Source organism: Choristoneura fumiferana, chromosome 10 (assembly GCF_025370935.1).
Source record: "Choristoneura fumiferana chromosome 10, NRCan_CFum_1, whole genome shotgun sequence".
Classification (NCBI taxonomy): Eukaryota; Metazoa; Arthropoda; class Insecta; order Lepidoptera; family Tortricidae; genus Choristoneura; species Choristoneura fumiferana.
In genome coordinates this window covers 18555296-18570462 of record NC_133481.1, presented here as the reverse complement: position 1 = coordinate 18570462, position 15167 = coordinate 18555296, and the positions used below count along the sequence as shown (strand labels likewise).

The window sequence follows — 15167 nt, the reverse complement described above, 5'->3', positions numbered from 1 at the left end:
TATGGGCGTGACAAAACTGACTCATAAAATTTTGTATGAAAAAATGGGGACATTTTTAAACGATCGGAACCGATTGTGCTCTTGATTCTCAGTAGGAAAAACCATATTTGTTCCAAATTTTCAATTAAAAAAGAAATGGACTTTTTTTTAATCTCATAATTTCGATTCTCATAACAACCTTGAGCAGAATCATCATATCACCGAATTGTTTTTCGCATATATATTTTCTCATACTATCATTTCTCATATTTTTGTAAAACAGAATATTAACATCACATAATATCGATGAGAATAATATATTCGAATAGTTGCTACGCAGAAAGATATATCTCATAAGTAATATTATTTTGCATAAGGATAATAAAAAGCAGAATAAAATTTTACTAAACATTCCTTGCAATTAAAATACGGTTATTATTTAGGCAGCAGTAAAATTCTGACGCTTGGCCGGCCGCTACCGCGGCACGCTCGCTTCGCTCGCTAGGCTCGCGCGCTGTTGTGGTCGCAGTTCTAACCTAACCCAACCCCCTATGTAGCTGCTGTTCTGTTCTGGCGCTTTGCCTGCTGCTTACTTTGCTGGCCTTACTTTAACCTTAACCCATTCTTATGGTAGCTGTTAGTTCCTTTAACTATGACATTACGCCATGTTAAAGTCAGCGCTATTTAAAATTCCGTGAAAACACAATAGTCCAAACTAGTATTTTGCTAAGCCATTATGCCATATAAAATCGGTCATACTAATGTTCTACTACTTAATATTCTGCAGGAGTATATTCGGCAATAAGAGTGTTCTGCTATTGAATATTCTGAGAAATGACTATTATTCGAACTGATAATTATGCAAAGTTATGATTATGCCAAAGTTTCATTCGGCTGCCTGTTATGCGAAGTGTATTTCGGAGAATCGATATTATGCAAGATAAAGGGAACCCGTATTGACTAACGCTAACGCTTGCGATCGCATTCGCCATCTCTTTCTACCCTCATCTTACACCGAGTGATAGAAAGAAGTGGTGAACACTATTGTGATTCCAAGTGCTTATAGTAGGCCTCTGGTGTCAAAATTTTCCTATTGCCAAGTGCAGCATTCGGTATTATAAAGGGTAACGAGTCATTGTACTCACGAAGGCGATCTCCGCGGGGGGTCCGGTGACGTCAGCGATGCCGACGCCGACGCGCAGCGCGCGCGCAGCCGCCAGCGCTGCGCACACGAGGAACAGTTGGAGCATCCTGGAAGGAAGAAACATTCTGATTTAGTCCAGAACTGGGAATAATATTTAAAACAGAGGCTCTAACGGTCACCGGTAATTGGATCATCATGGTCCCACTTAATTAAAATCAAAAGTTAACTTTTGTTTTTTTTTTTTTAAAAAAAATAATCGTAAATTCAATGTACCTACGCCATCCTAGAACCCAACTGGCGTCACCTGTCACGCTAAAAAATATCAAATATTTTGCTTTACATTACTTCTCCGAATAAACTTTGGTGTAATAAAAATAAAAAATAAAACTAATTATTTTATTAAAAGCGCTGAACTTATAATGTTGTTCAGTTTGGCCAGTACGATCTATATTTTAATTATTTGCTCGTGTTACACATGTGTTATACTGTGTATAAGTACTTTATACTGTTTAATACACTAACTAGTTTGCTAATGGTGTCGTTCGGAACTCGGTACAAACGATTTATATTTCTTCTTCTTTCTCATTTGAATCTTCAGGAAAATGTAGAAAACCGACGAGTCCCGAGCGACATTATAAAGAAAGAAAGAAAATACATTTATTCACAACATAAGACACAACAATATTATTAAGTACAAATAGACAACACGAAGGAAGTATACGTCATTGCGGTTGTGAATCGGACACTGGCTCAGCATAATGCTGAAGCGTTAAAAACACCCCAGCGCTGATTTTCAGCCAGCACGCACATTGACATTCTGATTGCACTGTACAGATTCTCGCACAATTTTTTGGGCTGCCATAAAGATGATACTATCATACAAAAGGCGAAGCTAAGGTCAGATGACGCGCCAAAGGCATCTGAATTCAACTCGCGCGTATCGTTCACATTGACCATTCCTTCCGCAGCACGTGTTCTGGCGGAAAAAGCCGATCTTTCCGTTGTTCCTGCCGTTGCCCTTCTGGTTACGGATATTGTCGTCAATCACGCAAGCGCTACGACCTAGTTTGCTATTGACCTTTTCCATTGTAAGTATGGGTATTAATGCCTTTGCAAGGCCCACTACAACCATGCACTTCTCGGCTTAAAAGAGATGGCGATACTATCGGATCATGACAGGCTTTTGTATAGAAATAAAAGGAGAGTTAATTTTGATACTTGGTCGGTTTATTTATTATAAATCTTCGAACAGTTTTTTACAAAAAATCCATGTGCCGATAGATCCTTACGAGTATGGTGTATCTGAAAGAAGCAATAAGACCATCCTTAATCGGCCATTTACCTTTGTTAACCGACGAAAAAAAACGGAGAAGGTTCTCAAGTTGACGCGTATATATTTTTTTTTATGTTTGACCACGCATAACTTCTTACAGAGTAGTCCTATTTTGATTATTGTTTATTTATTGGAAAGAGTATACCTCCAAGGTGGTTCCATTTAAATTTGGAAATTAAAATCCAACGCTAAGGGTAGGAAAACAGGGGATGATTGATTTTTCACTCACTGATTGTAAAAAATGACCACGCATAACTTTTTACAGAGGAGTCCGATTTTGATAATTCTTTTTTTATGGATATGGTAGGTATACCTACCTTGAAGTTATAAAATAAACTTTTTTAACAAAAAATTAAACCGCCGAAAAAACTGATAAGTAAGTAAGCAAAAAATAATAAACCATTTGCATTTAACCTAATTTTTTTCCCAAGGTTTAATTTTTTGTTAATCTCACTAAAGCACCAGAGATATCAGTTAGAAAATTGAAAACCGCTCAGTGTTGGTTTAGTTAGAAAGCAAACCTTGTCAGGTAATTACATTGCTGGTCAGTTGATTAACTAGGTTTTCTCTTGATTTTGTTTTTTAACCACCAGTTGAAATTGTACCTATGGTGGGTTTCCTGGCCTAAAATAAGTAATTACTTACTAATTCATCATCATGATATCAGCCGTAGGACGTCCACTGTTAGACATAGGCTTACTATATACCTCCAGTTGCTTCCGTTGGAACCTGCGGCTTTAACCAGGTCATCCGTCCATACTCGTTGGTGGACGTACTACGCTGCGCTTGCCGATCCATGTTCTCCACTCAAGAACTTTGCCATTATCTGTTCCGCGGTCTGCATTTGAGAACACTTCGGCTATAACGACTGAATCTGTTCAAGGTGCATGACCTGCCCATTGCCACTCCCGCTTTAACGAGCTAATTCGCTTGGCTATTTTTAATTGAATAGGAAAAAATGGATAATAATAATATGAGTCAGGGCTATACAAGCTCGTCGTAAGTAGATATACTACTAGTTACTATTTAGTATGAGTACTTAAGTTTGGTAATTTTGTTATAACGTCCTCTCTCGTTAACTACTACTTAAAGAAGTCTTTAACTATATTAGTTACTAAACTACGTTATTAATTGTTATATCTGATCACGGTCATCGACTGGTGAGTCGTAAAGGTGAAATCCAATGAGTTCTAGAATGTTCTATTCTATTCTCACCATAAGGGCAAAGATAATTCTCATTCACCTGGCTAGTTATTTATTTTTCATGTGTTTAATGGATTTACTTCTTTACTATAGTAAAAATAACACTGGAACTACCCCACTGATTAAAAAAATCTTCGTGATTTCTATCACTGATTTCTATGATTTCTATCAATCTCTGATTGACTCTTAGTCCGATCGGAATCTCTGAAAATACGGTCCCGAGTATAGACGTAGAACTATTTGTATGGTGAACTCGAACGACGGTAACCAGATTTAGTGACTTATTTAGCAACTACACCTGTTAATATTTTTACGGATTCGGATCGTATGTATGGCCAAACCTCTCTTACAATAGGAAGTTCATAGAAAAATTCTGTCGGCATATATGCAACTAAAACTTTAAGCAAGCAGTCAGCAGATCACGGAAACATGATCTATTGCTCTAATAACTACTTATATACTTACCTATCCTAGATTTGTTGCCTAGCCATGATTTACCCGATTGTCACGTACTGTACCCGAGTGTCTATGCCGAATGGGCGGAACCAGCTTTTGCTTGCAGTGACCTAGATAGAGTCTAGGCCAAACTAGAATACAATAATAATAAGGTAAATATTGTTACCTATACCTACCTAATAGACTTTACCGGCAGTTTCACACGCGTAAACAATTAAATATTATAATATTTATCCAGCAATTTATTTTAAATTTAGGGATTTTATAAAATTTCCGTGTGAATATGTATCGGCATAAAAAGTGGCCTAGAAAGTTATTCCAGACGTCCAGTATCTTCGTACTAACTTCCAAATCTCTCCAGCTGCAGTGTGAAGTAGTAGGTAACAAGCGTACACACACACACACATACTAAAAAGCATTCGCTTTTAAGTATAACATTAGTGATATCTCAAGGACAATCTGAATTTACCCTGTATAACCTTCTGAGTAGCGTGAACGTTGTAGCAACGGCGGTCATTGGCTCCGATGGGCCGCAATGGGGTCAATTGGACTGGGTCAATAATATAAATACAGATGTAGTGTATTAATAGTATTCCATAGTATTTTATCGGAAAAAATCGTATTTATCGTACTGTTTTGAATTAGCTCCAGCACCCATTGCTTATAGCAGTAAATTTTTCATACATTTTCGTATTAAGAGCGTTTATACCTGCTGAGCTGCATTTTTGTTAGTTTTTCTCAATTATTCCATAAAACTTTATTGAAAATTAAAAATGTGGTCTGTAGAACTCTTCTTAATATATTAGTTAATGTGTCTAAAATAATTATTCGTGATAGACTTTTATTTTCTTTAAAAATCGTAAAAGTCGTTTTTAAAGAATACCTAGAAAAGTCTAAACGGATAATTATTGGAGTAAACACATTAACTTATATATTAAGAAGAGTTCTACCAGACCACATTTTTAATTTTCATTCAATTTTTATGGAATACCTAACAAAAATGCAACGTTGCCAGCTCAGCAGGTATAAACGCTCTTTATGGATATGAAAATGTCACTCATTTCATACAGTGCGGTCGTATTCCAATTCAAATCCGACTTTTCCCGATGGAATCATTATGAACTATCGTACATACATTATTTGCCTCTAGTGTATCAATTTAACCCGGAAGACGAAGCGTTGGCAGGCCTTGGACTGACGACATCGTGAGAGTAGCGGGAAACCGGTGGATGCAAGTGGCGAGTTGTCGTTCATTGTGGCGTTCTAAGGGGGAGGCCTTTGTCCAGCAGTGGACGTCTTCGGCTGACGATGATGATGATGATGTATCAATTTAATGTCCTTTTGTATAAGAAATAACTATAGTTTTTTGAATCAGGCGTTACTTTGCGGAGGTCCATATCAATGAACTAAAAGAATTTCTTTGCTCACCCGAGACTTTTATGATAGGTAATGCAAGATATGCGTGTTCATGCAGTTTCTCCACCCACTACCTAAATAACTCATTACTTTAATAACAAAAGATAACATGTGCAAATGCAAGTGAAAAAAACGGCCACGTGCAAGTCGGCCTCGCGCACCGAGGGTGCTAGCAGAGCCCGCCTTTTGCCTTTTCTAAGCAAAATGACTCAGTGTACCTACCTACCCCTACACTAAACATAGAAAAAACATAGTTTTTTAAATATAATATTTAATATATCGTACGGAGATGGACACCTCCACTCGATTGCGACTCGCACTTGTCCGATTTTTTTTTTTAAAGTGTACCCTTTCTTCTTTTTAAAATTTTGGAAAAAATAGTAGATTGTTCAACGAGGGACTAAAACAAGCCATAATGACACGAGATGAAAGAAAGAAAGAAAGAAAAACATTTATTCGTGACAAACATAAGAACAATGGATAAAAAAAAATAAAGAAATATATAGTTTTATGTATGTAACGGAATGGTTGGAGATGCTTAGCCACCCTAGCAGAGCGAGATGAATTAAACTTTAATATATTAGAATGAATAGATTCATATTCGTAATCTAATCATTAATTGTGTTTTACGAAATTAAATCGTGTTTTTTTTATATTTTTGCACATTTGTCATTTTGAGGTTATTTCCACGTCTAAAAATCTTCCATTCAAAAACAACGTGTTGGCTGTTTAGGAGTTTCCAACGTAAATTAAAAAAAACGAATCCCTCCTAGAGAATAAAAAAGAGCTTTAGTCCTGATATGCAGACTAAAGTAACATTTTAAGAGCATGAGGTGAAAAAAATATTTTTCCTACTCAGAATGAAGAGCACAATCGATTCCGATAAGTAGTTTAAAAAATACACTTGTGACGTTTTTTTCATACACTTAATATGGGGCGTGACAAAACTGACTTATAAAATTTTGTATGTAAAAATAGGGACTTTTTTAAAACAATCGGAATCGATTGTGCTCTTAATTCTGAGTTGGAAAAACCATTTTTTCTCAAATTTCCCAAAAAACTACTGGATCCTTTTTTTTAAACGCTCGTTTTTCTGTTCGGTGTATAATAAACACATCATGGTATTTGGGCCACAGAGAAACATAACAAAGAGGAAACAGGCCTTGAACTTGAAAGCGACCTGGAGCGTCACGCATGACGAACTTCTTGTTTTCTTTTCTCAAACAACATTGAATACTGGTTCGGACACAGTTTTAAAAAAAAAGGTTTTCTAATCAATATTACCTACACAACACAATATAAAGTCATCAACGTACATTTTTTAGCTCCTACTTTACCTACTTAATAAACCTTCCGTGAAAAATTATGTAACTGATGGTGAACACCACATTTATATCCGTCGCTTTTTAAAGATCTATCGTACAGACGGCAGGAAGTGATTTTATTATATATACACTACTAGCTTTTGCCCGCGACTTCGTCCGCGTCGAATTCGGTTATCGCGAGCTATTCCCTTGGAAACTGTGTATTTTTCCGGGATAAAAATAAAAAGTAGCCTATGTCCTATGAATAATTATTATTCGTAGCCTATGTCACTCTCTGACCCATAAACTATCTCTGCAAAAAAATACGTTGCTCCGTTTCGAAGTGAAAGACGGACAAACACACTTTCGCATTTATAATATTAGTATGGATGCTTATAAAGAAGATATTTTACCGGGCCGCAAAATAAAAATACCGGGTTGCATTGTCTCATTATTGTCTCAGTTTGGTCTCAGTGTTTACAATCAATCAAACTCATTCATGATCAAAGAGATGTTCCTTTATGTCAATGCAAACGCTCGCTCCATTATGAGGACATCAAAATGTCTTATTTTCTCTCAACTAAGAGTGTGACTAAACTTGTGATCGGTCAGTATAAAAAATATTTAAACGATCACGGCCACCGGCCAAGAGACAACAAATAAATAAACTTTGGGAAACTGGTTAAATTAAGGATGATTGGTTGGGGTAGGTTTTATAGTTTATTTTTCACTCATACATAAAGAGGCGCCGCACGGATTTACTCGTCTGTAATAACATTTTAAACGTGCACAGCAGATACCCTTTATACAACGTGGTAATTTTGATTTCTGTTAACTTTTAGTGAACATTCATTTGACGCACATTTAGCAAAATAAGGTTAAAAAGTTAGTTTTTTTATGTCTCTGTCTGTGTGTTATTTATTATTTTACCTTTGAGAAGTTAGCAGAAGAAAATATTAAAAAAAGTCAGTCAGTTTTTTTTTAGCTTGTAATGTCCCACTGCCTGTCAAAGGTTTATCCCTTGCATTTCCAGTAATTACGTCAAAAGTCAAAGTTAACGGAAATAAAAAATAAAAAACGATGTGTCCATAAGTACCTTGAGTCAAACTTATCATACATTTTATTCCGGAACGCATAATATCCGCGAGATAACATAACCAATCATTACAATTCCATAAATAAGAATGAAAGTTTTTGATTGTTTTAAAACCACGCTCTGAAAATAATTGCGGCTTATACTTACTAACTCTCGCTGCATAAAACGAAAGCGATCGTTAGAACCGACTCAGCAAGTGCATTGGCGTTTCTCAACGGTTGCACTTTCATCACACTGCAATGCGATGCAGGTATATTACACAAAACGGCGATTTTCACGACCCGAACCGGTGGATTTCACATATAACTACATTTAGGCCTATAGATGCGTGTGGCCTGTTCAGAGAGCACAACGTCTTTCGTAGCTGAGTAGACCGATGTGGGAGCGACATGGATCAAGACACTTGCTGACAAGATACAGATACGACGTCAAAGCGGTTCTGCACCAACCTTCGCAACTCTCGCATCGGTCTAGACTCTAGACTAGACGATATACAATAAAATTCATTCATCTCATCACCCGCCCGTGCGAAATATCCGAATTCTGGGGAATTCTGGGGGTAGTGTCCTAGCCAAAACGCCACTACGAGTACTACCCTTTTCTCGAACCGTTTCGTCCCATACTCAGACCACCATAGCTTCGGCCCAGATAACACCAGAGAGTCCAAATTCACAGGCTAAAATCATAATGAAATACACTAAATTTAATTAAGCTAACTTTTACACTAGGTTTTATTGGTACCTAAAATACGCCGATTTGGTCCCTCCCAGCTAAAGTTGTGGGTATTGGCTAACCGGCATTAAGTATACCCTTGACTTAAATAATCTAAGCATAAATTTAGTATGTAAATAACTGTTTGAAGGTTCCAATGAAATTTTGCGGCTTCGCTGTCGAGGATTCTTAAATAAATTATAATTAACAATACCATATAGGTACCGTTTTTACCATATGGGCATACGGTTTCCGTGCCTGGGCCGAACAGCTCAGTCCCCCGAAAGGCAAATATATTCAACTTTTTTTCTATTTTAGTAAGACAAAAAGTTTTTAGAGTCAATAATAACTGATGAGACTACAACACCATCTAACGACCACTTAATTTACAAATCTACTATACGAATCACATCATTTCCAAAGTCGAGCTTCATGAGCTTGCATTATGAACAGTCCAGGTACTTATACGGTTTGCGGAACCAAGAATCCCCGAATGATATGAGAAACTTCAGTTGGCCAAAGTTGGCTTAGCCAAGTTGAATTACGTACAATCAAAGAAACTGAATCGTGTATCAGGGTAGAACCTTTGTACTAACTACTAATTAATATCATGTTGACATTCCATACAGCTGCCAAATAAATCATAGTGAAATTGATCATGAAAAGGTACGCAAATACCTGGTACGTTTTAGTCTTATTACTGGTGGTGGTAGGTACTTATGGAGCCAAAGTAAATCTCTCTTTTTTTTTTCAAATCAGTTTCCTTGACTGTACATGAATCAACAGATTTAAGTAGGTATATCAAATCTACCTTACATAAACCATAATAAAGTAACAATATTCCTATAATGATTACCGGTTGTGGTAGAGAGCGCTTATTTACACAGCTAAGGAGAATAAAAAAATGAGCGTATTTAATAAGTGATTTAACCAAAAAAAAAAATACTTTGATGTATATCAATCATTATTTCTTTTTCAAATTTTGCTCAAAATAAAACACCGAAAGAAGCCATTAACTTAACCATAGCTGTGACCATAGTTATTTAATTAATAACATGTGTGTGGTTTTGACGGCCAAGGTGGTTTCGTAGCACATATATTAAAACTACATTTATCACCTTAGGTAAATTGTATTTCTGAGATCCTTTAACTACTGATTAAGTACAAGTCTTTAGTTTCGGAAAGTGTTAGTGTTCTCAGCTTGCGAGCCGGCGAGCGAGAGATGTCAAATCGGAAAACATCATGGCGGCCGCCCGCGCGTAGTGCGGTGCGGCTTCCGGCTAGGGATGAGCCGTGCCAACATTAGAGTTCGCCTACGATCGCCACATGTGTGTATGTAAATTTCCAAAAAGCCTCATGTTTTTGTATGCACAAGGCCCCCACATGGCTTGAGACGACCCTGATTGTTAATAACAATAGAGTTAAGTAATTATCAACCGTGCAACAATATGGGACCGCGGAAAATATTTCTTCATCATAATACAATGTATACTTTCTTATACCACAAAACAAATACCAACATTTCAAGTCTTACAAGGCGCTCAGATGACCACAGTGTTTATCTACATCAGTTTCAGGAAAGTGAGCCACTTAACCTTTCCAAAGTAGCCCTGTCCCGCTGATCATGACTTTTATCCTCTTAAGTAGATTGTTATGGTGACAATTTAACCCGTGATTAAAAGTAACTAAACCTCAGAAATTATCAGTAACCCAATTTTGGTGATGTGAGGAATAGAAATATGTGTGACGCGAGTTAAAAGCTAAAAAAACAGATTCCCGGTTTCCTGTGTAATAGGGATCCATCAAAAAATATTAACTGCAGAGATTGTGCTTCAAAAAGGATCATTTCCCTAGTAGTCGCTGCCACAACTTTGTAAAATCTATCAAACCACAAAACAGAGAAAGAGGAGCTCGATTCTGGAAGAAGATACAAACGATGATGCTCCTATTTCTTAATTCAGTTGCGTTGAAATTATAAATGAGTATGATCTTTATGACGAAGAAGAATATAATTTACAATAGGCGTAACACGTAACGTAACACAACACGTAAGAACTATGTCACTGGCAAACCAATACTCAGGGTCAAAGCAAGGGTCATAGAATTGGGATAGATCCTGCGCTTGTATAATGTCGAATATTAAGAATGAACTTCCTTTGGCTGAAGCTTCCTTCCTTTGTGTTGTTATTTGAAAAGAGCCTATCTGTAGTTATTTAAATAGAAAGCAACTCAAAAAAGTGTACTTGGGCGCTGGAGATTGCTAAGCCGAGTTTAGACTTGCAAGAAAAATTGTGCAAGTTGCATTACATTGCGGCGCACTATTGACCACTACAAACTCGCTGGCTTTACGGCCTCGCAATGTAATGCAACTTGCACGATTTTTCTTGCAAGTCTAAACTCGGCTTTAAACATCAGGAGCATGCTTGTTTGTACTCGCACTATGCTCCAAAAAATCACGAAATTAGTATCCTTCCGCTGGTCACTTTACCAGATATCGACATCGAGAATGGAAGCAACTGGCAATTCCAGCATGACCACCGTCCCTTGTCTACCTCTTGCTCTTGCATATTATTATGTAATAAGTTCTTTATGAAGAACAACACACAACAACAAGACAAGACACAAGACAAGGATCGTAGCAAGTGGAAAGAAGTGGTCTCTGCCTAACATTACGGGAAAGAGGCGTGATTATATGTTATGTATGTTCTTTATGAAGACCAATTAATCTTTAAGTCAATTATCAAACCTTTGATCTGCTGCTATATGAGTTTGTAACGAAATGTAATTATTTCGTCTATGTAGATTAAAGTCGAATATACGAACCATCATTTTCTCGAAACGCTGTGATGCAAGTATGACTTTGACCGAGTTACCAGACGACAACATTCACGATTGTACTTTAACTTTTGTAATTTTTATATATTTATGCTACATAAATCTCTCATACGATCGCTCATTATTCTTAAATTGACAAATATTTTGTATTTCACCTATCGTCTCGTTTCGGCCTATATACGTTGACCAAATGCTATTATGATCATTGTTTTTATATTGTGAAGGAATTTAAAAAATGTAATGTTAAATGTAATGTAATTTATTTTGTGTGATGTCAAATATGAAATTTCATAATATTTTTATATCGACTGAATTGTTTATCTCTGATATTGTACCTACCTGCGCTCAGTTCGCTGCAGTTGGATAAAAGTAGCGCGAAATTTTGTTTTATCAGGTGATTTGTTATCAAAATCATGGCACTTATTGATCGTGCCCTCTTTTTCTTTGTCTGTAGTTGCTTCAGCAACGTTTATCAGATAGGCAGGCTAGATTGTACATACATTGTACATACAGTCATACACTGTTGTCAAAAGCACTAAGGGACTGTTTTTGTTAAACTGAATATAATCCTAAGAATATGTTCTTACATAATTATAATTAAGTAAATGCGAAAGTTTGTGAGTGGGTGTGTGTTTGTACTCTTTCACTCTAAGTAGGCTGGACAAATTTGAATGCTGATATGCTAGATACCTGGAATGTAACCCGGAATGTAATCCCACACGATTGGGCTAAAATCTCAAAATTTTAAGCGCTAAGAGGAACACGAAGTACGGTATAGGTATTTTTTATCCAACGTTAATGAAATCCACGATTAAATTTTTGCGAAGTCGCATTTTTTCAACTGCTACTCCTAATTAATGGTTTAAGCATGCAAAACGCCAGGAAAAGCTGGTTTTAGACATATTTTCTACGGAATGCAGGCTGCGATTATCTTTTTAAGTACTTATGAGCTCCCGATACTTAGACGCAAACTACTATATAGTACATTATTTATGCCTTTTGATCACAAATAGGAGTAGGTAGGTTGAGGTCTACGTGTAGTTTTTAACTTGGTCACTCAGATGATAAGGTTAGATGATATTTAAGAATACCTACTAAAGGCAGCGAATTACGAAGAAAAAACTTTAGTTCCCATTTTTTACCACCGTCGTTTAAGCTCTTTTCCGTTTTTTATGTCCGTGAATCAATTGTTTTCAGCACGTCTTATCACGTTTGGCTTGATCAAACACTAATTAGTTCGAATTCACAAGTTTGTTCTCCTTCAATTTGATTGTGTTTACCAAATGTTGTTTTTTCCTTCTATTGTCTGAAGTTACTTGGCAAATGCACAAATCTAAGACGCTTAAGAATTAGTCCACTAGCACCTTACTTTAGAATAGGGCAAAAAAATTTAAACTTCTTAACTTTTCTTTTTTTTCTTTCAAAAATCCTAAGCAGTCGTTAATCGTTGGTATGTACCTACGAAGTTAAGTATTTTATTTTATTCATATTTATTTGTCGTCATTACGACACACGACAGTTTTTTGGGCTTTACCTACGTGATGAAAGGTCAGCGACATGGCAAATAAAAATGTTGTTGACCGTCTAAAAAACTCAAGTGCACCGAGTTCCGAATTGTTCATGTTTATATGGACTCCAAGGTTAAGTTTTATATTCGCATGGCCAACTAAAAAAATATTTATCAAATTATAACACTCGTTTGTTTCTTAACTTCCCAAGTATTGCGTACGAGGGAATAGGAGTTACTGCTTCGGAACAAGGTCTTTGTACAAACCTATTTTTGCTTTGTTTGACTGCCTTCGTTTGTTATTTTGCAGATGACAAAATCAAAAATTTTGGAGAGGATATGGTACTCCAAGATCTTATAAGCCATTTGCTAACTTCAGGCTACAATACTTTAAATAGGTACATATATGCAATACTATACTTTATTAAATTAAACCACATTAGCGTTATATTATATGATTAGCCAGTGTACGATTTTGTGCCGGTTGCGGTGGAGACAGCGGGGCCCTGGGGTTCGGAGGCCCTTGATTTGTTTAGGGACTTGGGTCCTCGTCTCAGGGATAGGGGGCGCGATCCCCGGTCTGGATCGTGGCTGGTTCAACAGGTGTCCATTGCTGTACAGAGGGGCAATGCTGCCGGGATAATGGGGACTTTTGAACCGGGCACGATGCAGGGAAGGGATTTTTAGTTTAGTTTATTATTTTTTAATTCTTTTTGACTGTAAGTATATAAGTATTTTGTTAATTTAATGACAGTGTTTAGTTTAGTTTTTATTTTGTTTTATTGTTTGGTTTAATTTTGTTTTATTATATGATTTATGATACTTTAAATTTAAAAAAAACTAATAGGTACTTACTTATTTTTTAAAGGTCATGTCTTGAGCCTAAAACTACCCACATACGATTTTTTTTATAAATAGGCATTAGGCATATATATACCACTTTGATTCTAAATTAAATCAAAATTAATTTATCAACTAAAATCCTTACCTGTTTAAAACTAAACATATTTCGTATTAAACTCACCTAATATTCATTTTATCAAGTTCCCACAATTTAAAGTATTACTTTCCTGTAGAAAAATCTAACCACACAACGAAATACAAAATCAACAACAAAAACAAACAGTTGTTTATTTTATCACACAAACCAATCAGTCAACAATAGAAAACTAAACGCACATATAAATGTCACATTTTTACCGCCAAATTCACTGGGCGCGGGAATATTCCGTGGAAAAAATTAGGGATGCATTCTAATTAAAATTAAAATTATGCGTTCCAAGTTAACCCTTTCGAGGAAGGTCGACCTTGTTTTCAATTACGGTTTACGCTAGCATTCGCTTGGTAAGGCGTGCGTAGTCGCGCGTTGTGTGTGACTAACTAAACAGTACTGGATCGAACGAATTGGAGGCGATGTTGGCTGCAATCATTTGCTCCAACGTTGCTACCAAATAGGATTAGTTATTGGAAACACAAAGACTTCGTACAGAAACAACTGACTCTTGAACTAGTAGGCGATACCTACCTAAGAATGTTTATCACAAAGAAAACGCTAGGCGTTCTTGAGTCCTTTGCGTACTGATACAGTAAGCTGATAAAAAAGCGGTGGTGGCCTAGTGGTTTGACATGCTGTCTTACACAGAGGGTCGGGTTCAAATCCGGGCTCAATCTGAATTTTTCGAAATTTACCACGATGAAGGAAAATATTGTGAACAAGAAGAAACCTACACAAACCAGCAGCGAAGCAATTATGTGTATGAAGGTGTGTAGTATGTATGAAGTTCTCACACACTGGGCTCACGTGCGACATACGATCCAAGCCTACTTATTCTATGAGGAGACCTGTGATTGTGCCTGTGACCAGCAGCACCTTTCTATCCTACGAGTTCAATTTAAGTAATTTATCATAAATTATCATCAAAGCAATCTCAGGCCCCTTTTCAGCCGTTTGAAGATCATCGTTATTTTCAAGTTCAAGTCCGATCAACAGAGCAGCGTCAAAAAAAAGCAATAAAACCTAAGTATTTGAGAGTACAAATTTTTCAATAAAATTTTCTCTATGGAACCTTTCCAATGTATATTTCTTCTGTGTGCATGCGGGACCCGTATATAAGCAGTGTGGCCTGCTCTGCCTACTTAAATGTAAAATATAATGTAAAATTTTATTTAAAAAAAACTTAACT

At 36.5% G+C, this 15167-nt stretch overlaps 1 protein-coding gene across 3 annotated transcripts in view; it reads right to left on the bottom strand.

The window, feature by feature from the left end:
• CDase (neutral ceramidase) overlaps positions 1 to 14379 on the bottom strand; it is a 37934-nt gene extending 23555 nt beyond the window's left edge. Inside the window, exons 1-2 of one of the 3 annotated variants that reach the window (XM_074093776.1) lie at positions 13973 to 14379; positions 1125 to 1230 (exon numbers count right to left, since the gene is read on the bottom strand). In XM_074093776.1, coding sequence (XP_073949877.1) covers positions 1125 to 1229 — 105 coding nt within the window. In that variant the 5' untranslated portion in view covers position 1230; positions 13973 to 14379. Of the gene's footprint in view, positions 1 to 1124; positions 1248 to 13972 lie in introns of those variants that run through there. The other 2 variants (XM_074093775.1, XM_074093773.1) reach the window with 2 other exon arrangements.
• Between the last annotated feature and the right edge of the window lie 788 nt (positions 14380 to 15167).